The following is a 24,143-nucleotide window of genomic DNA, read 5'->3' as shown; positions in this document are numbered from 1 at the left end:
ATCACAAATTTAATACAAATGCAACCGCGGGACAGTTCTGGTAATAAATATAATATGGTAATGTAAAAACAATATCACGCAGGAATTTCATGTTATGCAATCAAATGAAGCCCGCATTTGTTAAGTTTTAATTAGGTCGATCAAACATCCGAAATAGGACCGACAATTAAACTTTGAAGGGTAATTTATTTTTTTCTTTCAAAGGTTGCCTTTCCAATGTCATTGTGGATTCATCATTATTTCATAAGTATCTGAATCCGATACTACCGATTACAACCTATGATAATAAAGTGGTAACGTTATTAACTGGTAGAGTCACATAAGTTTTCTGCCTCATATTGTGTTCCAACTTGAAGGGTAGGAAGGCACAGCATTTTTAAAATTCCCAAGTCATTTCTCAAGAACGTCGTGGCATTTATTTTATACTAGCTGACCCGGCAGACTTCGTAGTGCCTCAATCGATAAATAAAAGACCTAAACTTTTGTATAAAATAAACTTAAAACAAACAAAAGGAATCCGTCCGACGGGGGACACATCAAAGGAAAAACAAAATTGTTATTTCTATTTCGTTCCGAGCATTTTCATATTTATCTACATTTTAAAACTTCTCTGGACCTCCACAAATAATTCAAGATCAAAATTAGCCAAATCGGTCCAGCCGTTCTCGAGTTTTTACGAGACTAACGAACAGCAATTCATTTTTACATAATATATAGACGTGAGCTCGGAGATAATCACGTAAGCAATGCGCTCGACTTTCTTTCAATAGTAATACTGGAAATCCGAATAAAGCCCACTTTATGATCCTATCTTTAAAAGCCAGTTCAGTTCAATTCGAATACAGTTATATGGACGAGGATAGCTAATAATCGAACGGATCAAAGGCGTATTTGACAGACGACACGTTGACACCTAAAACCGATCTTATTATTTAATCGTGAAGGTTGTTTTTAAATTGTGTATCTGTGTTTTTGAGTCAGCAATAGAGTTGCAGTCGGCAATTAGAGTTGTAATCATTATGTTTAGTTATGTTTGAAGTTAAAGGTCTCTCATATAAGAATCAGATTTATTCTCTGAACATAATCAAGATTTTTTTCAATTTTTTTTATTGGTTAGGTGCGTGAACGAGCTCACAGCCAAAGTAAATGCGCCACCCACCTTGAGATATAAGTTCTAAGGTCTCGGTATAGTTATAGCGGCTGCCCCACCCTTCAAACCGAAATGCATTACTGCTTCACGGCAGAAATAGGCGGATGGTGGTACCTACCCGTTTGGACTCACAAGGGGTCCTACCACCAGTACAGTATACAATAGTTGTATGAAACATATATTTTAACTTTCTTCTTTATATTATTCTTTAAGCGCTCACATCTAGAAATACATTTTAAAATATTTTTCCGTTTGTTTTCAAATGAAAAAAAGATTTTCCGTCGTGCCATTTCGTTTATGAATACAAAAGTTTCCCGTCGTATTTTTCTTTGTTTAACATTCCCGAAGTACCTACTGTTTTACAATTCAAAAAGATTTTTCAAATGAACTTAGATGAATGGAAATGAATGGAATGGAAACATGACAAAGACCGATTACAGATTAACAACAGTAACTGTTACGTCACGAAAAATTAAGTTACGATTCGCGCGGAATACGTTGCAACTTTAGATAAAGCATTTACGTGCCTAATCTGTGTGATCGCGGCCCACTCCACAGCACCTGCGAGACACGCCGGTGACGCTCGAGTGAGATTACAGCCCATTAACCTGGATTGTCTCACAGGAAGTCAAGTTTAAAGTAGGTTGGAGCGTCAAATCTTTAAATTCGGAAATAACTGCATACCGTGTAGAGTTGTAGTCGAAATAGAAGATTGGTGATTAAAATGGCACATCACATGATGAACCTAAAAATATAGTGCGTTTTTTTTTATATTGCATGTAATATAATACTCCAAAAAACCTGTGGGGTTGGAAAATCTACATAACTCGTATGTCGTATCACTCTTGTCAGAGCGGTCGTGGTCGTCATCCAGCATCATTGGTGTGGGCAGATGTTATGCGCCTCACGAGCAATCGCCACTCCTCCCGGTTTGTGGTGAGCCAGGTACACTCATGCAAACAGCCGCCAACTGCCGACTTGATCTGGTCGGTCCATCGCATGGGCATCCTTCCACGCGGTCTGGTGCCTTCTACTTTGCCCTGAACCTGAAATTTTTGTATATAACGAAGAACCTAATTATAAACAATGGTATTATTAGCAAAAAGTTTCATTTTATAAATTAGTTAAAAATATTATATATTTATTACACTGAGTTTTTTTTTTATTCTTGCTTAGATGGGTGGACGAGCTCACAGCCCACCTTGTGTTAAGTGGTTACTGGAGCCCATAGACATCTACAACGTAAATGCGCCACCCACCTTGAGGTATAAGTCAATTACCTTTTCACTAGAAATTAATGATTTCATTCTAAAAATCTAAATTGATATTTTTCCCTGTAACATCAGAGTTACAACTTTACTGTCGTATCGGAATTCGGAATATCGTATATTCAGAAACGGTCCCTTTACAAAGTGAATTAGGATTTTTTTGAAGTCGTCGTGGCCTAACGGGTATCTACCAATTTTTCTAATGAAATACGTACGAATAAAAAAAAACAAAAAAAAATTACGAATTTATTTAGTGGATTGAATTCTATTTTTCGGAAAATGCAAGATAAGGATAAAAAATATTTTTTTAGTTTATAAAAAATCATCTTAATATTCAAAAATCTGACCTAAGCAGCAAAATAAAATTAGTTAGTATCATTTCCGGCTGTCACGTAGAAAGAAGAAAAAAGAATAGAGGTATTTCAGATAATATACGTAGCACTATCAAAAATATATTTTGTAATCGTCTAATGAATAAATGAATCAAAACACGTACGCACGTACGGATTCTCGAAAACAAACTAAATTCTGACATTGTTTGGGAAAGTACTTAAATTGAATTTACATATAAATTTTATTTTCATAGATTTTACATTTATAGACTATTTTCAAATGTTTCTTTAGAATTGAATTGAAAATTTTGAAATCTTTTTTTATTGCATAGATCGGATAAAGAGTTCGAGGTCCACCTGGTCTTTAATGTTTACCCGGAGCCCACAGAAATCATAACGTAAACTCTGCTTCCTATGTTGAAATAAGAGATTTAATTTTCATATAGTACAACCGCTGTGCCACCTAGCAAACTGAACACATCATTGGGGAAGGGCGAAAGGATCCACCAGTACGGGTGTTGAGGTGATAAGGTTGTGTTTTAAGTGGCTTTTTTTATCTACCTATCCTAATAACCTTGAGAGGCTATTTCAGCTTCTCCTTGATGTGTAAGTGAGCTCACGGGGCTCAAACCGGGAGTGTTGCTAACCCTGGCCCTAGCAAGAGCAGTTCTTCGCAGAGTCTACCACCGGATCGGAAACGCTGCGGCCGTCCATCGTCGTCAGTCACCCAAGAAAATGTTGCGAAAGTTGAGAAAATTGTGTTGAGCGATCGAACAGTTACCATCCGATACTTAATACAAGAAACGGGCATTTCATATGGAAGTATTCAATCCATATTAAAATAATCTTTGAATATGAGAAAAGTCTCCGCAAGATGGGTGCCGAGAATGTCAACCGACAGTCTTGACATTTCGAAGATATTGTTGGACAAGTTTCAAGAAGATTCTGAAAACTTTTTGTCTCGTTTCGTAACAATGGACGCAACATGGGTCCAGCATTTTGATCCCGAGACAATCACCAACCTTCGCAATGGAAACGGCCATTATTACCGACCCCGAAGAAGTTTCGTGTCGTGGCTGGCTAGGTTATGGCCTCAATATTTTGGGACTCGGAAGAGATATTATTGATTGAGTACCTGGAGCGTAGAACCACTATTACAGGCCAATATTATGTAGCTTTAATTTGCAAGTTGATGAATGACATCAAAGAGAAAAGAAGAAGCAAACTTCGATGGGGCGTGCTGTATCATCACGAAAATGCACCCGCGCACAGGTCGGCTGTTGCAATGGCTGCCATTCAGCAAGCTGGCTGCTTCAAATTAGTTGACCACCCTTATTTACCAGATCTAGCGCCTAGCGATTTTTGTGTGTTCCCCAAATTGAAAGAATACTTAAGGGGAAAGAGGTACTAAGACGATAACGAGGCGATGGAGAGTTTTTTGCAGGACCAAGACAAAACTTTTTTTTCGAAAGGGATTCAAGCCTTGGAAAAGCGCTGGACTCGGTGTGTAGAGAGACTCGGAGACCATGTAGAAAAATAAACTATTAGGCTATCAATGGTCATTATATTCTATCTCACTACTTTTTCATTAATGTAAATGAAGCTCTTTTGTCCCTTCATTACATTTAAATTTCCAGCGCATTGGCTTCGACTATCATTATACTTATATATTAGTTATTATCTATAATGAAAGCTATGTTCATTCTATTATTGGAAAAATTGCTTTCTGGCTTTATACATTCAAAAAGGTAACGTGCTTTCTTAAAAAATTTAAAATTTAAAAAAAGGTTTAAATATTGAAGCAATAACTTTTAAATTTTTTTGCAGATTCGAAAATAATTATAATAAATTTAAGTGTAGAAATAAGTTAATAAAATAATAATATATTAAATAATTCTTTGCAGAGCAAGAACTTGGTTATTTTGTTTCAATAAACAACACATTACATTAATTTCAGCCATTAGTCAGTTAGAGCGATCGCTTTCTGGAAACATTTTTCTCAGTCTGTCTTACTATCTACAAGTATATTATACTGATATCGAGTGATCGTCAATTCTATAAGCAGTTTTATACCGAGTAAGTGCTACTAAAGCTAGCTTATTTTAAATTTAGTTTTCTGAAATAATTGCAATATACTTGTAGTATATGCTAATAACCTTGAAAACTAATACGCTTCGAAAATAAATTTCCATATAAATTAGGTTTGAGTAAATATTCTTTAAAAATCACCAAAAATCGAAATATACAGGATTAGAACACACAGAGAAAAATTACACGGACTTATTCCTTCGTCTTTCACACTTCATCTATTTTCATCCAATTCAGAAATTGCTTAAATTTAATCAGAGCATCCCAAGTATGACTCAGCGTATGAAACAACTAGGATTACCCCATCAACAGGGTGATTGTCGTAAAGATAGGTGAAATAACAAGCACGCTAAACAATAAAGGCAGCTTGCTGAGTTTGGAAATGCTTATGTCTCGACCGTAACTCGGTCATAAACTATTGTGCAGACTGACTGTGTGCTCCACTTCACATGTCACAGATAATCTCATATTAAAGCACTAGGTAAGGAATCAGTAATCAAAAATAATGTTTTAATGCTGGTGTTTGGTTGGTTAAGGAATACATTTGATTGCAGTCTTAAATGATTCGAGAACAGCTGTGATTCTAAGCTGATAGTTTAATGAGTGGACTATTTTATGACTTTTACCGCGTGTATAACATACGAATTATTCAGACTAAACACTATTATTTGTATGGAAATAGCACCATGAAAGCTCACCAATAGAAGTAATTTTAATTTTTTAAATTTTAGTTGCTTAGATCTGTGTACGAGCTAACAGCCCACCTGTTGTTAAGTGGTTACTGGAGCCCATAGACATCTACAACGTAAATGCGCCATCCACCTTGAGATATAAGTTCTAAGATCTCTATAGTTACAACGGCTGCCCCATTCTTCAAACCGAAATGCATTATAGCTTCCCGGCAGAAATAGGCAGGGCGGTGGTATCTACCCGCGCGGGCTCACAAGAGGTCCTCAACCAGTAATTACGCAAATTATAATTTTGCGGGTTCGATTTTTATTACACGATGTTATTCCTTCACCGTGGAAGTCAATCGTGAACATTTGTTAAGTACGTATTTCATTAGAAAAATTGGTACCCGCCTGCGGGATTCGAACACCGGTGCATCGCTACATACGAATGTACCGGAGCTCTTATTCTTTAGGCCACGACGACTTGTTAGACATGCTTACATCTATGCCCCCCCTCGTAGGCCCCTCAGGCCGACTCGCGGCGTTTGATGATGACGAAAAAGCAGATTTGCTGGCCGATACATTGCAAACCCAGTGCACGCCCAGCACTCAATCCGTGGACCCTGTTCATGTAGAATTAGTAGACAGTGAGGTAGAACGCAGAGTCTCCTTGCCACCCTCGGATGCGTTACCACCCGTCACCCCGATGGAAGTTAAAGACTTGATCAAAGACCTACGTCCTCGCAAGGCTCCCGGTTCCGACGGTATATCCAACCGCGTTATTAAACTTCTACCCGTCCAACTCATCGTGATGTTGGCATCTATTTTCAATGCCGCTATGGCGAACTGTATCTTTCCCGCGGTGTGGAAAGAAGCGGACGTTATCGGCATACATAAACCCGGTAAACCAAAAAATCATCCGACGAGCTATCGCCCGATTAGCCTCCTCATGTCTCTAGGCAAACTGTATGAGCGTCTGCTCTACAAACGCCTCAGAGACTTCGTCTCATCCAAGGGCATTCTCATCGATGAACAATTCGGATTCCGTACAAATCACTCATGCGTTCAACAGGTGCACCGCCTCACGGAGCACATTCTTGTGGGGCTTAATCGACCAAAACCGTTATACACGGGAGCTCTCTTCTTCGACGTCGCAAAAGCGTTCGACAAAGTCTGGCACAACGGTTTGATTTTCAAACTATTCAACATGGGTGTGCCGGATAGACTCGTGCTCATCATACGGGAACCGCTCTTGTCGAACCGCTCTTTTCGATATCGAGTCGAGGGAACCCGCTCCTCCCCACGACCTCTCACAGCTGGAGTCCCGCAAGGCTCTGTCCTTTCACCCCTCCTATTTAGCTTATTCGTTAACGATATTCCCCGGTCGCCGCCGATCTATTTAGCTTTATTCGCCGACGACACGACTGTTTACTATTCCAGTAGAAACAAGTCCCTAATCGCGAAGAAGCTTCAGAGCGCAGCCCTAGCCCTAGGACAGTGGTTCCGAAAATGGCGCATAGACATCAACCCAGCGAAAAGTACTGCGGTGCTATTTCAGAGGGGAAGCTCCACACGGATTTCCTCCCGTATTAGGAGGAGGAATCTCACACCCCCGATTACTCTCTTTAGTCAATCCATACCCTGGGCCAGGAAGGTCAAGTACCTGGGCGTTACCCTGGATGCATCGATGACATTCCGCCCGCATATAAAATCAGTCCGTGACCGTGCCGCGTTTATTCTCGGTAGACTCTACCCCATGATCTGTAAGCGGAGTAAAATGTCCCTTCGGAACAAGGTGACACTTTACAAAACTTGCATAAGGCCCGTCATGACTTACGCGAGTGTGGTGTTCGCTCACGCGGCCCGCACACACATAGACACCCTCCAATCCCTACAATCCCGCTTTTGCAGGTTAGCTGTCGGGGCTCCGTGGTTCGTGAGGAACGTTGACCTACACGACGACCTGGGCCTCGAATCAATTCGGAAATACATGAAGTCAGCGTCGGAACGATACTTCGATAAGGCTATGCGTCATGATAATCGCCTTATCATAGCCGCCGCTGACTACTCCCCGAATCCTGATCATGCAGGAGCCAGTCACCGTCGACGCCCTAGACACGTCCTTACGGATCCATCAGATCCAATAACCTTTGCACTAGACGCCTTCAGCTCTAGGAGCAGGCTTAGGGACCTCGGTAACCGTACTCGTCGAACTCGACAAAGAGTTCGCCGTGCAACCTAACCCATGAATCAGCTCGCTGAGTTTCTCGCCGGATCTTCTCAGCGGATCGCGATTCCGATCCGGTAGTAGATTCATTCGCGAAGCAGCTACTCTTGAGTTGTTAGGTCTCCTTCGGAGGCGCTCGGGCAGCTGTTAGCAAATCCCACCCCTCCTGGCTGAGCCTTTGCTCGCCCACCTGTCCTGGTGAAACTGGAAAGGCCACCGGGCCACCAGTAATCCTTCAATCATAAAACAAAAAAAAAACATGCTTACATTATATTTTAAACACATCATCAGTACGAAGTGTGCGTTTCTAGTTATCAGAATAGAGGATCGAATGAACTATTCAAAATCGAAACAAACATTTTAAAATTAGCACTACCAATTCTAAAATTCAATTTATAAAATTCAAACAACACTCGTACACTATACTAGTTTTGTTTACACTGCATTAAACACTCTTGCATAACATTATCCAACGGCGTATCTGTTAAAACAGAAATGTGCAACGTTTATTTGTTCAATCTCGAGCGTTTGCACCCACAGCCAAATCGCGTGATGAACTCACTCGATCTACGTGTAGTAATTCACACACTACATACAATGTATTTGACGCACACACGCATGCATACTATTTATGGTCAAACTTTTGTTCTTGACGTCTGTGGTCAAATTGAGAATAGATTAAATATTATTTGTCTTTGTTAATATTTTTTATAGTGCAGTCTTGGCGAAATTTGTGATTATAGAAGTATAAAATACAATCATAATAGTGTACAAACTTACAATTCCCATTAATTATTATAGTCGAATTTCGACTACTGCGGGACCTCTAATTAATTATTAAAAAGGGAGCGCTACACAAAATAACTGTAAGGTAACAATGTGAAATTGCAAATATGGATTGAATGAAAGTTATGCTGAGACTGATCTCAAGCTTTGCGTAATTTATTACAGGGACATATTAATGAAGTTCTTGTGGCCTCAACTGTATAACGTTATCCATTTTTGACTTTAACAGAAAGACGCCACATGCTTAACACAGAATGTATTAATCGAATTATTGCAGTAACGATTTTCAGAAAAAATTATATCACGTAACTCCGATGTCAACTGGCCACTAAGATCACTAACATTTTAACGCGGTAAAATTTCTTTCATCGGGGTTTTGTGCAATCTCAAATTTTTCAATCTCAGTCTCAATTTCAAATTTGTGCGAACAAATAAATTCCCAAGCTCAAAGCCGATATCCAACGCGTCTTCGATCAGATACAGTCGTATTTTGTGGAAAAGCCCTCGAAAGTTTCATGAAAAGAGCAATGACCCGTCATTGGAGCCGCTCTGGCTGGCCATTTTCCGGATGTTTTATTCCACACTTTAATCGGAACGTGTCTACTCTACAGTGGAATAGAAACATCACAATTCACTCAAAAAATACGTGGTTCAATTTTTAAATGAAATAATGGGCTGTTTGTGAAATGGCCTATATTAGAATTGTGATGTGTTTTCCGCACAAAACGTTTCGATTTACTATCAAATCTATATATATATATAGGTATATAAAAAAATTAATTGCTGTTCGTTAGTCTCGCTAAAACTCGAGAACGGCTGGACCGATTTGGCTAATTTTGGCCTTGAATTATTCGTGGAAGTCCAGAGAAGGTTTAAAAGGTAGATAAACATGAATATGCTCGGAATTAAATAAAAATAACAATTTTGTTTTCCCTCTGATGTGTCCCTCATCGGAAGGATTCCTTTTCTTTGTTTTAAGTTTATTTTATACAAAAGTTTAGATCTTTTATTTATCGATTGAGGTACTACGAAGTCTGCCAGGTCAGCTATACGAATACAGACGTTAAAATTTTAAAATAAAGCGGAAAAAGGAAATCAGAAGAAAGAGTAACGGTATCTAAAACAATATACATTCCTTGAATTAATTAAATAAATCGGTTTCTTCCTATAGTACCACTATCTATCTAGCTTTTTGTCTTGAATATTGGAAAACCATAACATTAGCATGGAAATGAACGGGTTCGTTTCATACTGTACCTGAATTCTTAGTCTATGTTTAGGAATTTCAGTTTATTTAGGGTTATTGTGAATTCAATTTCAACATAATTAGATGGACTTTCTACGATTTTCAATTAATTTTGTTTACCCGGGAAAACGCTTCTGAAATGTAAAATGTATTTTCGTACCACGGGAGAAGCTATAGTCAACGCTAGAATGAGCAAATTAATAATTATTAATAGTGAAATTTTACTAAAATGAACTTCTAACGAATATCTCGAACAGCAAAAGGAAAGACTATAGTAGATTTCACAATGATGCTATTTGAAACTGATTTTCTCAACTACCCTGTGATTAAGTTGTATGCATGAGTATTCTAGTAAAAGATCACTCTCGGCCCTTTGTTTTAAAGGATCTTTTAAAAAAAAAGGTATATAAGCCGGCGAAAACTTTTATTTTACCTAACAGTCCTAGTTGTTTGTTTGCTATTATGTTCAAATTCTTTATAGATCCTTTACCTCTTCCTTTACCTCTTTCCTCTAGAGCCTTCTTCATTCTTCCATCTTTTTCTCTCTCTTTCTCTTAATGAAAACATGTAAAGTCTGTTTCCATAGTCTACTTAACATTTAAAAAACTAGTACACTAGACCCGGACCGCTGTATAGCCGGGTAAACGCAATGAAACCGCATGGTGGTAGAACCTCTTGTGAGTCCGCACAGGTAGGTACCACCATCCTGCCTATTTCTGCCGTGAAGCAGTAATGCGTTTCGGTTTGAAGGGTGGGGCAGCCGTTGTAACTATACTGAGACCTTAGAACTTATATCTCAAGGTGGGTGGCGCAGGTGGACTGTAAGCTCGTCCGCCCAACTAAGCAAAAAAAAAAATTAAGTCAGTCACATTCACCTGCTTTTGCAACCTGCTTGCTTCGTGGATTTTACATTCTTGGCTGATGGCTTGGCTGAGAGCCGAATGGCTGATACAAGTGAATCAGCAGCAGCAGGGTACAAAAAACAAGCAGATTTCTTTAGAACAATAAAACACTCATCAGGAATAGCATCTCCACGGATGCAATGGGACTCTAGAAAATCAACATTGAAATAAATTAAAACATTGAATCTCTGCCTTAATTCTAGGTTTGTTTTAGCTAACGAACACTTTTCTCAATTGAATGAGCCAACGGTATTTCAAAGCAAATTTAAATGGATATAGACAGTTTCAATGCTACATTATCGGTGTTAGTGGAAAATTCAATTTTATTGAAACATAAGATTCAACTATAACGGACATAATGCGAAAATGTTTCACATTAAATAGAAGATTTTAAGTCTATTTAATAAAGTGTTTTAGTTATGTCTATTTATAATTGTATTTCATTCCGATTGCGAGCTAATTATGAACTTGCTTATTTTTCATGATAAGATGAAGAAATTGGGGTTTATGCCCATAAATGAAACTTCGTTATCAGTCTATAGCAGTCGACTGCTATAGGCCTATGGCCTAGGATATAGGCCTCTCCAATTACACACCACTGAGCATGATTCTCAGCTTCTATCATCCAGTTCTTGCCAGTCACCCTGCATAGATCGTCACTCCACCGAGCCTACGTTTGCCAATTCGAGGTCTCTACTCAAGAACACGTTTACCTTAACAGTTATCGACTCTCCGGCTAATATGGTCAGCCCATTGCCACTTCAGTTTACTAATCCGCTGTGCTATGTCGATAACTTTGGTTCTCTGTGAGATCACCTCGTTCCAGATTCAATCCTTCAGAGAAACTCCAAGAAATTAATACTAAAAACCTTGAAAAAGCAATATGCTTAATATTGACATTTTTCTATCTAAAAAGACAAACACATTAGACTTTTAAAAATTTAATAACATAATACAGTTCACATAACTTAATAAACATTGAAACATACATATATCACGTAATTGTTGGTTTTAGCGAACAATAATTACACCATTTTGTTAAATATTATAAACGGATCTCCATTTATTCTTACTTTGTTATTCTTGTAATAATTGTGTCAGTCTTTTTAAAACTGTTCTGTTTTTCAATGCTATGATTGTAGTTTTAATAGAAGTTTACTTTTGGTACGAGCATTCTGTGTTTTCATTTGTGCTGTTGCACTTTTCTCAGCAATCCTCGATGCTAAATTAAATATATTATTATTATTGATGATTGAAAATGCGATATTTTTATCTTTCTTCACAACATTCGATTCGCACGATGCTGGTTCGATGTATTTCTTAACTTCGCTAACATTCCTCTTTTTTCTGACTGGAAGACCTTTTATATCAGCTTCATAGTCATCTTCAGCTTTGATAAATTCTTCTTTAGGCATTTTCAAAACATCGCTTTTTAAACTGTAATGCAATTTTTGATTATATGCCAAAATTCCATATTTTAATCTGTGGTATTTTGTAGCTTTATATAATTTTTTTCTGAGTTAATAATAAATATTGAATATTTTACGAATATATGTTACTAAGATAACGAGAACCTTTTTACTAATGGTAGGGGGCATGCTATGGACTGCACAGGTCTTTTTGTTTATTTAAGTTCGGCATTTAGTAGTGCAGATTTTATAACAATACTCAATTTTTAAATACGTTTTCTGTTACATGAAAAATTATATGGAACGAAATGAGATGAAGTTGATTTATTTGAGACTGTAATCAATTGGGCTGATTTTTTTTCGATAGGTGGTGTTACTGTCAACCCGGAGACCTTTCCAGCTTCCCCATTACAGCTGGGTGAGCACGGGCTCAGTCAGGAGGGTGGTATTTGCTATGAAATTAAATGCAAAAAGATGAGTTGGGATGAAATAAAAGCACATATAAACTATAGGCTTAATAGTATTAATGTACTAACTTGGGATTTTCAAATTTGTCCAACATTAGCTTTTCTTTGAATTCTTCAAGATCACGGTCAACTTCTTTCGAAATCGCATAATCCATTTTTGGTGATGATTCTACTACTTTTTGCGTGTGGGTTGGCCGAAATATAGCGGATGAAGCTCTTAATTTTGTCGGTCTCACTGGGCCTGGTTTAGGGGTCACTGGAGGTGGATATTTAGGGCTCTTATCTAAATAATCATAGGCCACATCGTTGATGGCGCCAGGGAATGCCTTACGTCTACCCCATTTATCGGGTTCATTAATACTCGCTTCTGGTACTGCTTTTCGTAAAGAGCTATCGGCTTTATCCACGTTGATGTTGATATTCGAGGGCATTATTCTCCTACCTGACATCATTGGGTCAGGAAATGCTGGAAAGTGTGGTAGGTATCTTTCGTCGTATCCAAATGTTGACTATAACAAAGATTAGCACATTTAGAAAAGTTTCATGCAAAAGACACGGTCAGACGTTTTTTGTGGTGGTAGGACCTTTTGTGAGTCCGCGAGGGTAGTTACCACCCTACGTATTTCTGCCATGAAGCAGTAATGCGTTTCCGCTTGAAGGGTGGGGCAGCCGCTGTAACTATACTTGAGACCTTAGAACTTATATCTCAAGGTGGGTGGCGTATTTACGTCGTAGATGTCAATGGGCTCCAGTAACCACTTAACACTAGGCGGGCTGTGAGCTCGTCCACCCAATTAAGCAATAAAAAAAAAGACGAGGTTCGAATGCGTGCGCTATTAATAAATATTCATGTATATTGTTAGTGATACGCTACAGAACTAGGCTATAGAAAGAACATTAGAATCAATTATAAAAAAGACAAATACTATAGGTAATATTATCACTGGTGGCAAAGGTAGTTTGTTCTCTGGCCAAAACAAAATGCATTCACTCCGATATCACTAAGTTATAAATTGTTACTTAAAATATAATATTTTACATTTTTGGCATTTTATCGTCTATTTTATAGAAATATCGCGATTTATATTTCATTTAGTTATCAATGATATTAAATATTTACATAAAAACTTCCAATTTTTGTAATATGAATTGATTCTCTTAAATATTGATAGTATTTATTATCTATGATTGATTCTAATCAATTTGACCACGTTATTAATAGATTGACGTTTTGCGCGTATGAATTCTTCTCGAAATTTCGATTTAAGGTTTAAATTCCGAAGTAAACGTTTTAGTACCGTCAGAAGATCAAATACTAATGTCAATTTATAATAAAGTTTATTAACAAAATTATTATTACCTTCACCGCTCCTTTAGCAGTTGTATCACGTGCATCCCCCGACTTTCTCATGTTAATGAGGCCTTGAATAGCCTTGAGTTGATCGACCGAGCCTAGTTGGTATTTCGACATTATCTGAACGGGTTGCATAAATAATGAATTTAAAGATCATATCGAAGAATTTGTAGATTCAGCATAAGCGAATCTAATGTAAAAACGAATATTGCATATAAGATTTCGCGTTTCAAAATTCAATTTAAATGGAAAATGAAAGTTTCCCACATCGAGACTGCATTTCGCATTCATGTATTTAAATAATACAATGTCTCAAATAAACGGATTTATTCGCACATATCATTTTCGAATACTTCTTTCAGTATATTGTCTATTATTCATAGAAACTAATAGAAATTTTATCAGAACTGTACCTAATAGTTCCCGTAAGAGCTACATTCTATCTTAAGTTTTTCATTTATATAGTTGTTATTATTATCTGGTTTTAAGTAGTTACCAGAGATAAGCGGAGTCCATAAACATAAGAACATCAATACCCACATCCACTTTGAGACATGAGGTCGAAGTCACAATTCCATTGCACAACGGATGATCCTGGACCCTTTCAAAATGGAGCGCACGATTACTTGTCTACTTTACTACTGTTGACTATCGCGATACTAAAAAAACAATGCTGCCAATCTTCCGGAAAATCTCTTAGTAGCCTCTTACAACACTATCGGTTAGAAAAGGGTTGGTGGTACCTTAGGCCGAAAAAAAAACAACAGTTATTGTATTATTTAAACTGTTACCTCTGCCATTTCCAAGTCGCTCGTGGCCGGTTTGGTTGTCGTGCTAAAGGCCGGGGCCTTGGCGGTTAACCTCATCAGTGAGCCTTCGAACTTGTTCTGATCATCGGATTCGAAAATGGAATCGTCCAATCTCCGTCCAGACTTCGATGCTTGAGGATTTTCTTCTTCTGGTGCTCCAGTCATTACTGCGAACATCGTTTTATAAGAATCAAATTATACGTGCTTGGAAAAAGACCTTTCAGCCAATGCATGTGTATGTAGGCTTACAAATATTTTCTACTATGGTCTTTATATATTTAACAGATTTCCGGGATGGGTATTTTTTTGCGGAATAAAAAATGTATGTTATCATCATGTCTACTTTCTGCTTTAAGTACTCTATAATTATACACAACAACAGAAAGATTTTTAACAAATGCGTATTATCTTATAGTAATATGCCTTATGTTATTTATTTATTGCAAGAACACTCAGAACTGTTTTAAATGTTTTATCATTGTGTTTTAAAAAACCAAAGGAATGTTTATATTTGTAGAAAACTTAAGTATGATGGTTAATTTTCGAACTATAAGTATTACTAGATGATGATCGAGCTTTACTCGGTTTTTTTTTGATAACGCCATCTTATTGTGTCTTTAAAGCGGTTAGTTGCCCTCAATTAAGAAAAATAGTATTATTATTCGCCAATAGATGTCGGGAAGAGTTAATTATTAAAAGACGAATAAAACAACATTTTCTGAAAATAAATCGTAGCTAGATCGATTTATCGCCCCCGAAATCTCCTGTATAATATATTTTATGAAAATCGTTGGAGCCGTTTCCGAAATTCAGATTATATATATACAAGAATTGCACGTTTAAAGGTATAACATTATTAAAATATTAAAGAGAAGTCATGACGATTCAAAATCTAGATTACTAGTTATTCTGATATGTGCAAAGTTGGAATACAACTCATCAAACTTGGTACCCTACGGATTTTATATTCTAGACCACGTGTTATTAAAATATAGCAGTATATTAGTTTTTATCATTTCATTTTGCTCAATAAGTTACAAATGCTTTCCTTGTTTAACTGGTGATGTTTTGAAAATTCCAAGAAGGATTTAAATTTAAAATTGATTGTTAATTCCTTTGACGAATCAGTTCTGAAGACAAGAATCGTTTATTTATTTATTAGTCTAAGGTGGATAGAAGTTGAAACGGTTCGATACTGAGCGACTAATTACAACTCGAAGTCTCAGATGCATTCCAATAAAGGATATTCCGTTCTTCGTTCCGGAGCGAATAATTAGGTTGAGGTTTGTCGTAGGACGAAGTTTTTTTATGTTTGAGGAATTACTGGTGGCCCGGAGGTCTTTCCAGTTTCAACAGGACAGATGGGCGAGCAAGGGCTCAGCCAGTAGTGGTGGGTTTTGCTAACGGCTACCCGAGCGCCTCAGGATCAGATTCATTCGATCAGGATTCGGGAAGTAGTTAATGGCGGCAACGATAAAGCGAATATCATGACGAGAAAGAAGTATGATGGCGATATCTGTATGTATGGCCTTAAAATACGTCTTACCCTATTAGTATTAAGACAGAATAATGATTTAAATATTGAGTCTCGAGACCAGGGAGTATGTCTACGGATGGATATGGGAAAAGTAGTAGCAGGCAGTGCAAGAAGCCAGGGTTTTTTTTCCTACCTATGCTGATAACCTTGAGAGGTTATTTCAGCTTCTCCTTGACGTGTAGGTGAGCTCACGGGGCTCAAGCCGGAGTGTTGCTCACACTGGCCATAGCAAGAGCAGTGCTTCGCCACTATCCCCACCACTGAAAGGATCCGGCGAGAAACTCAGTGGGCTGTGTCTATGGGTTAATTTACTCATCGAGCCCTTCGTCGCAAGCGACGGGTTCGGCGAGGACGGTGACCGGTGCTTGAGGTACCTAAAAGTACCGTTAATGGATCGGGAGGATCCGTAATGACGTGTCAGAAAGCCAGGGTCGCGTACCCGTACAATGAAAAATCTTTTAAATTTCATTGTTCATATCCCTGTGTTATAAGTAAATTTGAGAAAACGTAACATTCTATTTCATATCATGTGGAAATAAATTGTTTATTATACAAACGCCGACAAAATCGATACAAGTCCCATAACAATGTACCTGCTTGATCGATGAGGATTGAACGTTATATGTATAAGGGGTTTGTTTGATCATTGTACAGAAATTTGCATTGTAGAGAATTCGAAACGATATTATGCAAGGATATTATTGCTGGTGGTAGGACCTCTTAAGTCCGCGCGGGTGGGTATCACCGCCTTGACTATTTCTGGCGTGAAGCAATAATGCGTTTCGGTTTGAAAGGCGGGGCAGCCGTTGTAACCATACTGAGACCTTAGAACTTATATCTCAAGGTGGGTGGCGCATTTACATTGTAGATGTCTATGGGATCCACTAACCACTTCACACCAGGTGGGCTGTGAGCTCATCCACCCATCTAAGCAATAAAAAAAATCCCATCATTGTTTCACGTCATTTCATTTATCGTACAGAGCCTTAGATATATATCTTGTACATAACAAAAAAAGTGCGCACTCCAATTACATAATTAGAACCAATGTTTTTTTTTGTCTTATTAAAAATTTCAATGTATCAATTAGAAGGTGTTACAGTTTTATATTAATTTTGAACTATACATTGCGCTTTGTTACTTTCTCTTTTAACTTTATGAGCACTAAAGTAAATTTAAAAAGCTTTTAAAGCTTGTGTACTGGATGGAACCAATTTCGCATGCAAACAAATACAAAGTTTACCTCATTGAAAATGTTTACATGTTTGTCTTTACGCTCGGTTACAAAGTATTGTATTTAGAAAATTATTTGAGTACAAGCTATGTATGTAATTTTTATTGTTCTTATAAATTAAGTGGAGTAGTGTTTTCTAATGTAGCTCTTATGAAGCTTTACCGAAAGGTCACCGTTAAAATAACTCTTTGACGGCTCGCCAATCCAAATATATCTTCCATTGGTTCTTGGGTGGTAAGAAATCCTATTCATGGAAAGAAACAGCAAGTACGTAGAAGTGGCTGGTGCAAAAATAACTAGTTACTGTCACCAGAGTACCCTGGGCATATTATAAATAGATTATACAAGATAGTTGATAGGGCTTAATTTAGTTGAAGAACAGGTAACGAGCAGAAATATGAATGAATATCCGGAGAAGTTTAAAATAAAATCAACCTTGAACTAAGCATAAAACGGTTAATTTTAAAACGGCTAATACTGATTGAAGGACGGTTATCGCATCGGATGTGTCCGGCGATCGACATATATTATGTTCGCTTCGACGCCATTCCATGGTTAAAGATCAGGTAACGAGCAGAAATATGAATGATTATCCGGAGACGTTTAAAATAAAATCAACCTTGAACTAAGCATAAAACGGTTAATTTTAAAATGGCTAATACTGATCGACGTACGGTTATCCTCTCGGATGTATATATGGGCGCAAACGCCACTGTTGGCAATAATTAACATAATAATATATAGATTAGTTTATTATATGTTAATATTTATTTATTATTAGCAACAAAACTGTTATTCTACCATATTTAATAATTAGCAGACACTGTTTTGATGTGAAAATGTTCAGAATATGTTTAATGTTTATATTATTGTTTAAAAACACAAATGACTGTATAAATGATTAAATATGAATAAAGCATAAATATTAATAATAATTTATATTATAATTAACAGTACTAATAATTTAATTAAGTATTGTAATTGTTATGCAATGATGTTGTTGGGGCCATCTATTATTAGGCTGGATAATAACAATGTTAGTTAATATTACTTAAAAGTAATTCATGTAAAATAAATTAAATGTGAGTCATGTAAAATCACTAAAATATGTATTTTGAATATTAAGCTATGTTTTGTGAATTGTTTCGCAGTAATTACATTTGTTTGTTTAAAAGAAGTTGTAGTTGCTATAACCAACACAAAATGGCTAATTGTGTAAAAACCACTGAATAACTCAGGCGTGGCTTTTTGTTGTAAACAAGTAATGTTAAAGTTTTATAGAATTGTATTGTATTTTCATTGTAAAAGAACTTATGTGTGTAAATCCTGGCTTAACGCCGACATCAGAAGTGGGATCACAGCCCCAAAATTAATCGTAAGCCTCCGAATGAAGTAGCCCACTGTTGAACAAGTGATGGGTCTCTCAACCTGTATTAAAAAGGCGAAAAGTGATGATAGCTGCAAATGCTGTACCCTTGTAGTGGCATTATAACTTTTATTTGCCGCCGTTCAACTCCGATGAGGGCGTGACATCAAGACCGATGCGGAAATGTGGACGAAACTATCATGAAGCTAATTGTTTCATCGCATGAACATCGAGTTCAAAAGAGCAAGCAAGACATAAGCCGATATCTGGTCTTTGTATTGAACCGCATTGGAGCAAGTGAGGGACGAACTGATCCATGCATTCAGTAAAGTTGTGGATATTTAAAATGAGTTCTAGACCGTGGATGTTTTGGAAAAGCTACTGACGCTGAGATGGTAAAAATACTGATTTCAGGTATTTATCTTAAATTTATTCGATCCAAGTTATTGAGAAATACGCTGTGGTATGTATTTCGCTTCCTAAATAATATCGATTCTAAAAACGTTCCGAAAGCGTCAAATTGAAAATGTACTGTAAATATAATGTCTAAACATAACTCAGTTTTATCACAATCACATAATGATTCCTTCAGTTTTCGTGGCACTTTTAGTAACACTAAGGTTTTAAATGTGGTTACTGGATCACTTGCGTAATTTCGAGAAAACTTGTTACCGCCGTCAAGATGACAAACGTATCACCACAATTAAGACTTAAATCATTGCAGATCTAATTTAGTAAGCTAAACAACTTCATGTAAAGTTTTTGAGCATAAGGGGTCAACTGATTTCAAAACAAAGCATTGTGACTTTTAATGGAGAAAAATACTAGAACTATTATAGAATTTCATATGGTAATCATAATCATATGGTAATACTGACAGTCTTGCTGACATCCTAATAGGTTTTAATCTTTTAAAAATAACTTCTCAGTGTTGCACTCTTTGAGGAGAACATATCTATTTTTATAAGTTTCTATCCAGTGAACGCTCAAGTTTGGAGTCATTATTCAATCATCATGTAACTTTTGCAAATCATGTCTCATAGATGGTGATCAGGCAGATAAAAGTTGGATTTGAAATAATTAATTTGGATAGGATAGTACAACGCTGTACATACTGTATGTCTCCTGTTTATTGTGAGGAGTTCAAGCATATTACAATAAAAATAAAAATAAACTTTTAATAATATGCCATAATAAGAGACAGCTCATCCCTGTTCAGCAGCTCCATATTATTACTTTTCCTTTCATAATTATTTATTTTTGGATGAGTGATTAACTCTCTGCACCCTAGGTTTCTAGTGGGGGTGCTGCTTTATTATTAGTCAAGAAAAAGGATGGCACAGATCTCTATGTGATTTCTGTTTTTAAAATCTTAGTTCCATTTTTGGAAACCTGTCACTTTTAAAAATTCACCAAGATAAAAGATAATTCAGGAGTTTCAAAAACTTGTGAACAATATGAAATTCAGTACCACATTATTGCAAAGAGAGCGAGCATGGTCAACAGGCATGCTGAACTATTGATGGGTCATAAATGTCACATGTTTGTAAAATATCAATTAATAAGATCTGACAGGCAGCTTTAAGAATTACAGTTGATTAAAAGCTGCAGCACAACAATAAAACAAAAATGCAGAGGCATTAGAAGGATGATGTTCCCTACCAGTCATTAAAATAAAGCAAATTGAAAATGGTCCGCTGAATGATGAATTAGGGGAAGTTGAATCAGCTGGTAAAAAATGGATGGACGAGCGGTCTCTGTCATCTAATGTGTTTTGGTAAAGGTAAAGGTTTGGTAATGGTAACGGTTTGATATAGGTAAATCTATCCTCTTAATGTCAGAGGATTCTGATAACTGACAAATTGACCGTATGGGCAGAGAGATTTGTTCTGCTGTAAAATGATTTATAATTTGTTATGGTATCTACTTTTATTTTCCTATCCAATTATCCTTCCTAAAACGCTGGCGGGCCACCATGCGAATCCTTAAACCTGGTCTTGTTGGCTAGATCCCGTATGGGTGATGCCTTATGAGTTGGCTAGATCCCGTATGGGTGATGCCTTATGAGTTGGCTAGATCCCGAATGGGTGATGCCTTATGAGTTGGCTAGATCCCGAATGGGTGATGCCTTTTGGGTTGGCTAGATCCCGAGAGGGTGATGCCTTGTGGGTTGGCTAGATCCCAAGTGGGTGATGCCTTGTGAGTTGGCTAGATCCCGAATGGGTGATGCCGAGTGTGTTGGCTAGATCCCGTAAGGGTGATGCCTGGTAAGTTGGCTAGATCCTGTAAGGGTGATGGCTTGCGAGTTAACTAGACCCGTATGGGTGATGCTTTGTGTGTTTGGTAAATCCCGTTGGGTAATCCTCTTGTGTGTTAGCTAGATCTCGTAAGGGTGAATGGTGCCTTGTGTGTTGGGCAGATCCCAGTAGGGGATATGCCTTGTTTACTGTTATGTGAAATGCTAAAACAGCGCAAGGGACGCGCTGGAATCAGTATGGCCGTATGGGCGCAAACGCCACTGTTGGCAATAATTAACATAATAATATATAGATTAGTTTATTATATGTTAATATTTATTTATTATTAGCAACAAAACTGTTATTCTACCATATTTAATAATTAGCAGACACTGTTTTGATGTGAAAATGTTCAGAATATGTTTAATGTTTATATTATTGTTTAAAAACACAAATGACTGTATAAATGATTAAATATGAATAAAGCATAAATATTAATAATAATTTATATTATAATTAACAGTACTAATAATTTAATTAAGTATTGTAATTGTTATGCAATGATGTTGTTGGGGCCATCTATTATTAGGCTGGATAATAACAATGTTAGTTAATATTACTTAAAAGTAATTCATGTAAAATAAATTAAATGTGAGTCATGTAAAATCACTAAAATATGTATTTTGAATATTAAGCTATGTTTTGTGAATTGTTTCGCAGTAATTACATTTGTTTGTTTAAAAGAAGTTGTAGTTGCTATAACCAACACAAAATGGCTAATTGTGTAAAAACCACTGAATAACTCAGGCGTGGCTTTTTGTTGTAAACAAGTAATGTTAAAGTTTTATAGAATTGTATTGTATTTTCATTGTAAAAGAACTTATGTGTGTAAATCCTGGCTTAACGCCGACATATACGGCGATCGGCATATGTCCGCTTCGACGCCATTCCATGGTTGAAGGTCAGGTAACGAGCAGAAATATGAATAATTATTGGGAGACGTTTAAAATAAAATCGACTTTGAATTAAGCACGAGACGGTTAATTTTAAAATGGCTAATACTGATTGACGTACGGTTATCCTCTCGGATGTATCCGGCGATCGGCATATGTCCGCTTCGACGCCATTTTATGGTTGAAGGTCAGGTAACGAGCAGAAATATGAATGATTATCCGGAGACGTTTAAAATAAAATCGACTTTGAATTAAGCACGAGACGGCTAATTTTCAAGTGGCTAATACTGATTGACATACGGTTATCCTCTCGGATGTGTCCGGCGATCGGCATATGTCCGCTTCGACGCCATTCCATGTCATCCGCGATCTCATCGTCGAAAACACCTCGCTTTATGTAAACGGAGACGTTGGTTTCTGGAAAGAGCAAAATGCGTTTTAAAAGGATAACTTGATCGCGATCGAAAAAACGGCGCGCGTGCAACTTGGTGCACGTGAATGAAGTGCAACTTCTTTTTCGATGTGTAGTATTGTGATTTTCTTCATTTTTCATCCTTAAATCAGACATCTTCAACCTTTATATTATATATTTTAAATTATAGATAGAAAAATAATTTTTTTTTTTTTTAAATACTTCATTAAAATATTGAACGCTACTCGATGCTAACGCTCGCGCAGGTTTACTACGCGCATGCGTTCGAGTGCCACGCATTCACTCTCGCTCTGTCTCTTTCTAGTATGGTAGCGTTAAACGTTTAACGCAACCTTGTTGGAAGTCGCATTAGAAGTTTCACTTCTAAATGTGTTCAAGCGTTATTAACGCCTACCGTAACTATCACACTACCCACTCAAATAACTGACAATAACTACATCGATACAACATCGATAGAGACGTCAGCAGCGTTCTTTGAGTATCATGTCGAAAGCCCGCATCAGTGGGTACGACCATCCTGCCCATATCTGCCGTGAAGTAATTATCCATTCCGGCTAGAAAGGTGATACAGCCCCTATACAATATAATAGTGATTTGGACCCCGTGTCCCAAAATAGGCGGGGGTATTAATGTTGTGATGTCAATAGACTCCGGAAACAACTTAGCACCGTAGGAGGGTCGTGAGCCCATTGAGTTATCTATATAATAAACATATAAAATAAATGCAGACTATCTGTTTTCAAATAGACAAACTTGAATTGAACAATTTTAGCAAAATGTATAAATGTAACAATAAGATTTTTTGTTTAACTCAATCAGGCTAGACAAAACCAATTGAATTATAGTATAGATAATACGTTTAAATACTTTAAAAATAGTTCTATGTGAACTTCATTATAAAATGCAAAAACGAAAGCATAACGATAGTAGGTACAAAAGTATTCAGGGGTGCGTCTTAATTCTTTTGTGGCGTTTTTACCTTTTAAATCGATATACTCTGCTAATGAATAATTATATCCGAGGGCTATCCCTGACACTGAGGCTGTGAGAAACGCGCAGCCAACAGCGGAACTAATGCAGCAGGACATCGTGAACGTCCACAGTCTGAAATGCAGTAAACAATTTAATGCTGAAAAAAATTATCTCCACTATCTTTATCTCGAGCAAGTCCATCAGTGAGAGCATTTTTTTTTCTTACCTAAGCTGATAGCCTTGAGAGGCTATTTCAACATAACCTTCACTAGTAGATGAGCTCAACCGGAGTGATGCTAACGCTGACCCTAGCAAGAGCAGTGCTTCGCAGAATCTACCACCGGATCGGAAATGCGACTCACTGAGAAGATCCGGCGAGAAACTCAGTGGGCTAAGAAAGAGCATAAGTAAAGCTAGCTACATACGGGAAGCAAATTTTCTTCACACCAATTACGGGAACAAATACCACTGTTTTTCTACTGCTGTTTGTAATTTTTTTTAATAAATGTCATGGTGCTGTAATGGCGTGCTGCGAGTCCACACGGGTAGGTACCACCACCCTGCTTGTTTCTGCCGTGAAGCAGTAATGCGTTTCGGTTTTGAGGGTGGGGGCAGCCATTGCACTGTAAATCTGAGACTTAGAACTCATGTCTTGAAGTGTTAATTTACTTAAACAGTAAAATAAACAAAAATTGCCAATAC

The 24,143-nt window shown here is 37.2% G+C and overlaps 2 protein-coding genes across 3 annotated transcripts in view; one reads left to right on the top strand and one right to left on the bottom strand.

Moving 5' to 3' along the window:
- The window catches only part of LOC114251314 (uncharacterized), a 138,935-nt gene that overhangs the window by 101,417 nt on the left and 13,375 nt on the right, over positions 1-24,143 (top strand). The gene's annotated exons all lie outside the window — the stretch shown is intronic.
- LOC114251315 (uncharacterized) lies at positions 11,696-23,894 on the bottom strand. The gene is made up of 6 exons (XM_028185529.2): positions 23,449-23,894; positions 22,337-22,453; positions 14,692-14,876; positions 13,907-14,020; positions 12,616-13,055; positions 11,696-12,107 (listed from the first exon to the last, which is right to left on the bottom strand). Exons 1-6 carry the CDS (start codon positions 23,555-23,557, stop codon positions 11,801-11,803), a joined length of 1,272 nt encoding a protein of 423 aa, XP_028041330.2. The 5' UTR covers positions 23,558-23,894; the 3' UTR covers positions 11,696-11,800.

This window comes from Bombyx mandarina, chromosome 08, assembly GCF_030267445.1.
Source record: "Bombyx mandarina strain Sakado chromosome 08, ASM3026744v2".
NCBI lineage: Eukaryota > Metazoa > Arthropoda > Insecta > Lepidoptera > Bombycidae > Bombyx > Bombyx mandarina.
This window is presented reverse-complemented; position numbering and strand designations above follow the sequence as displayed.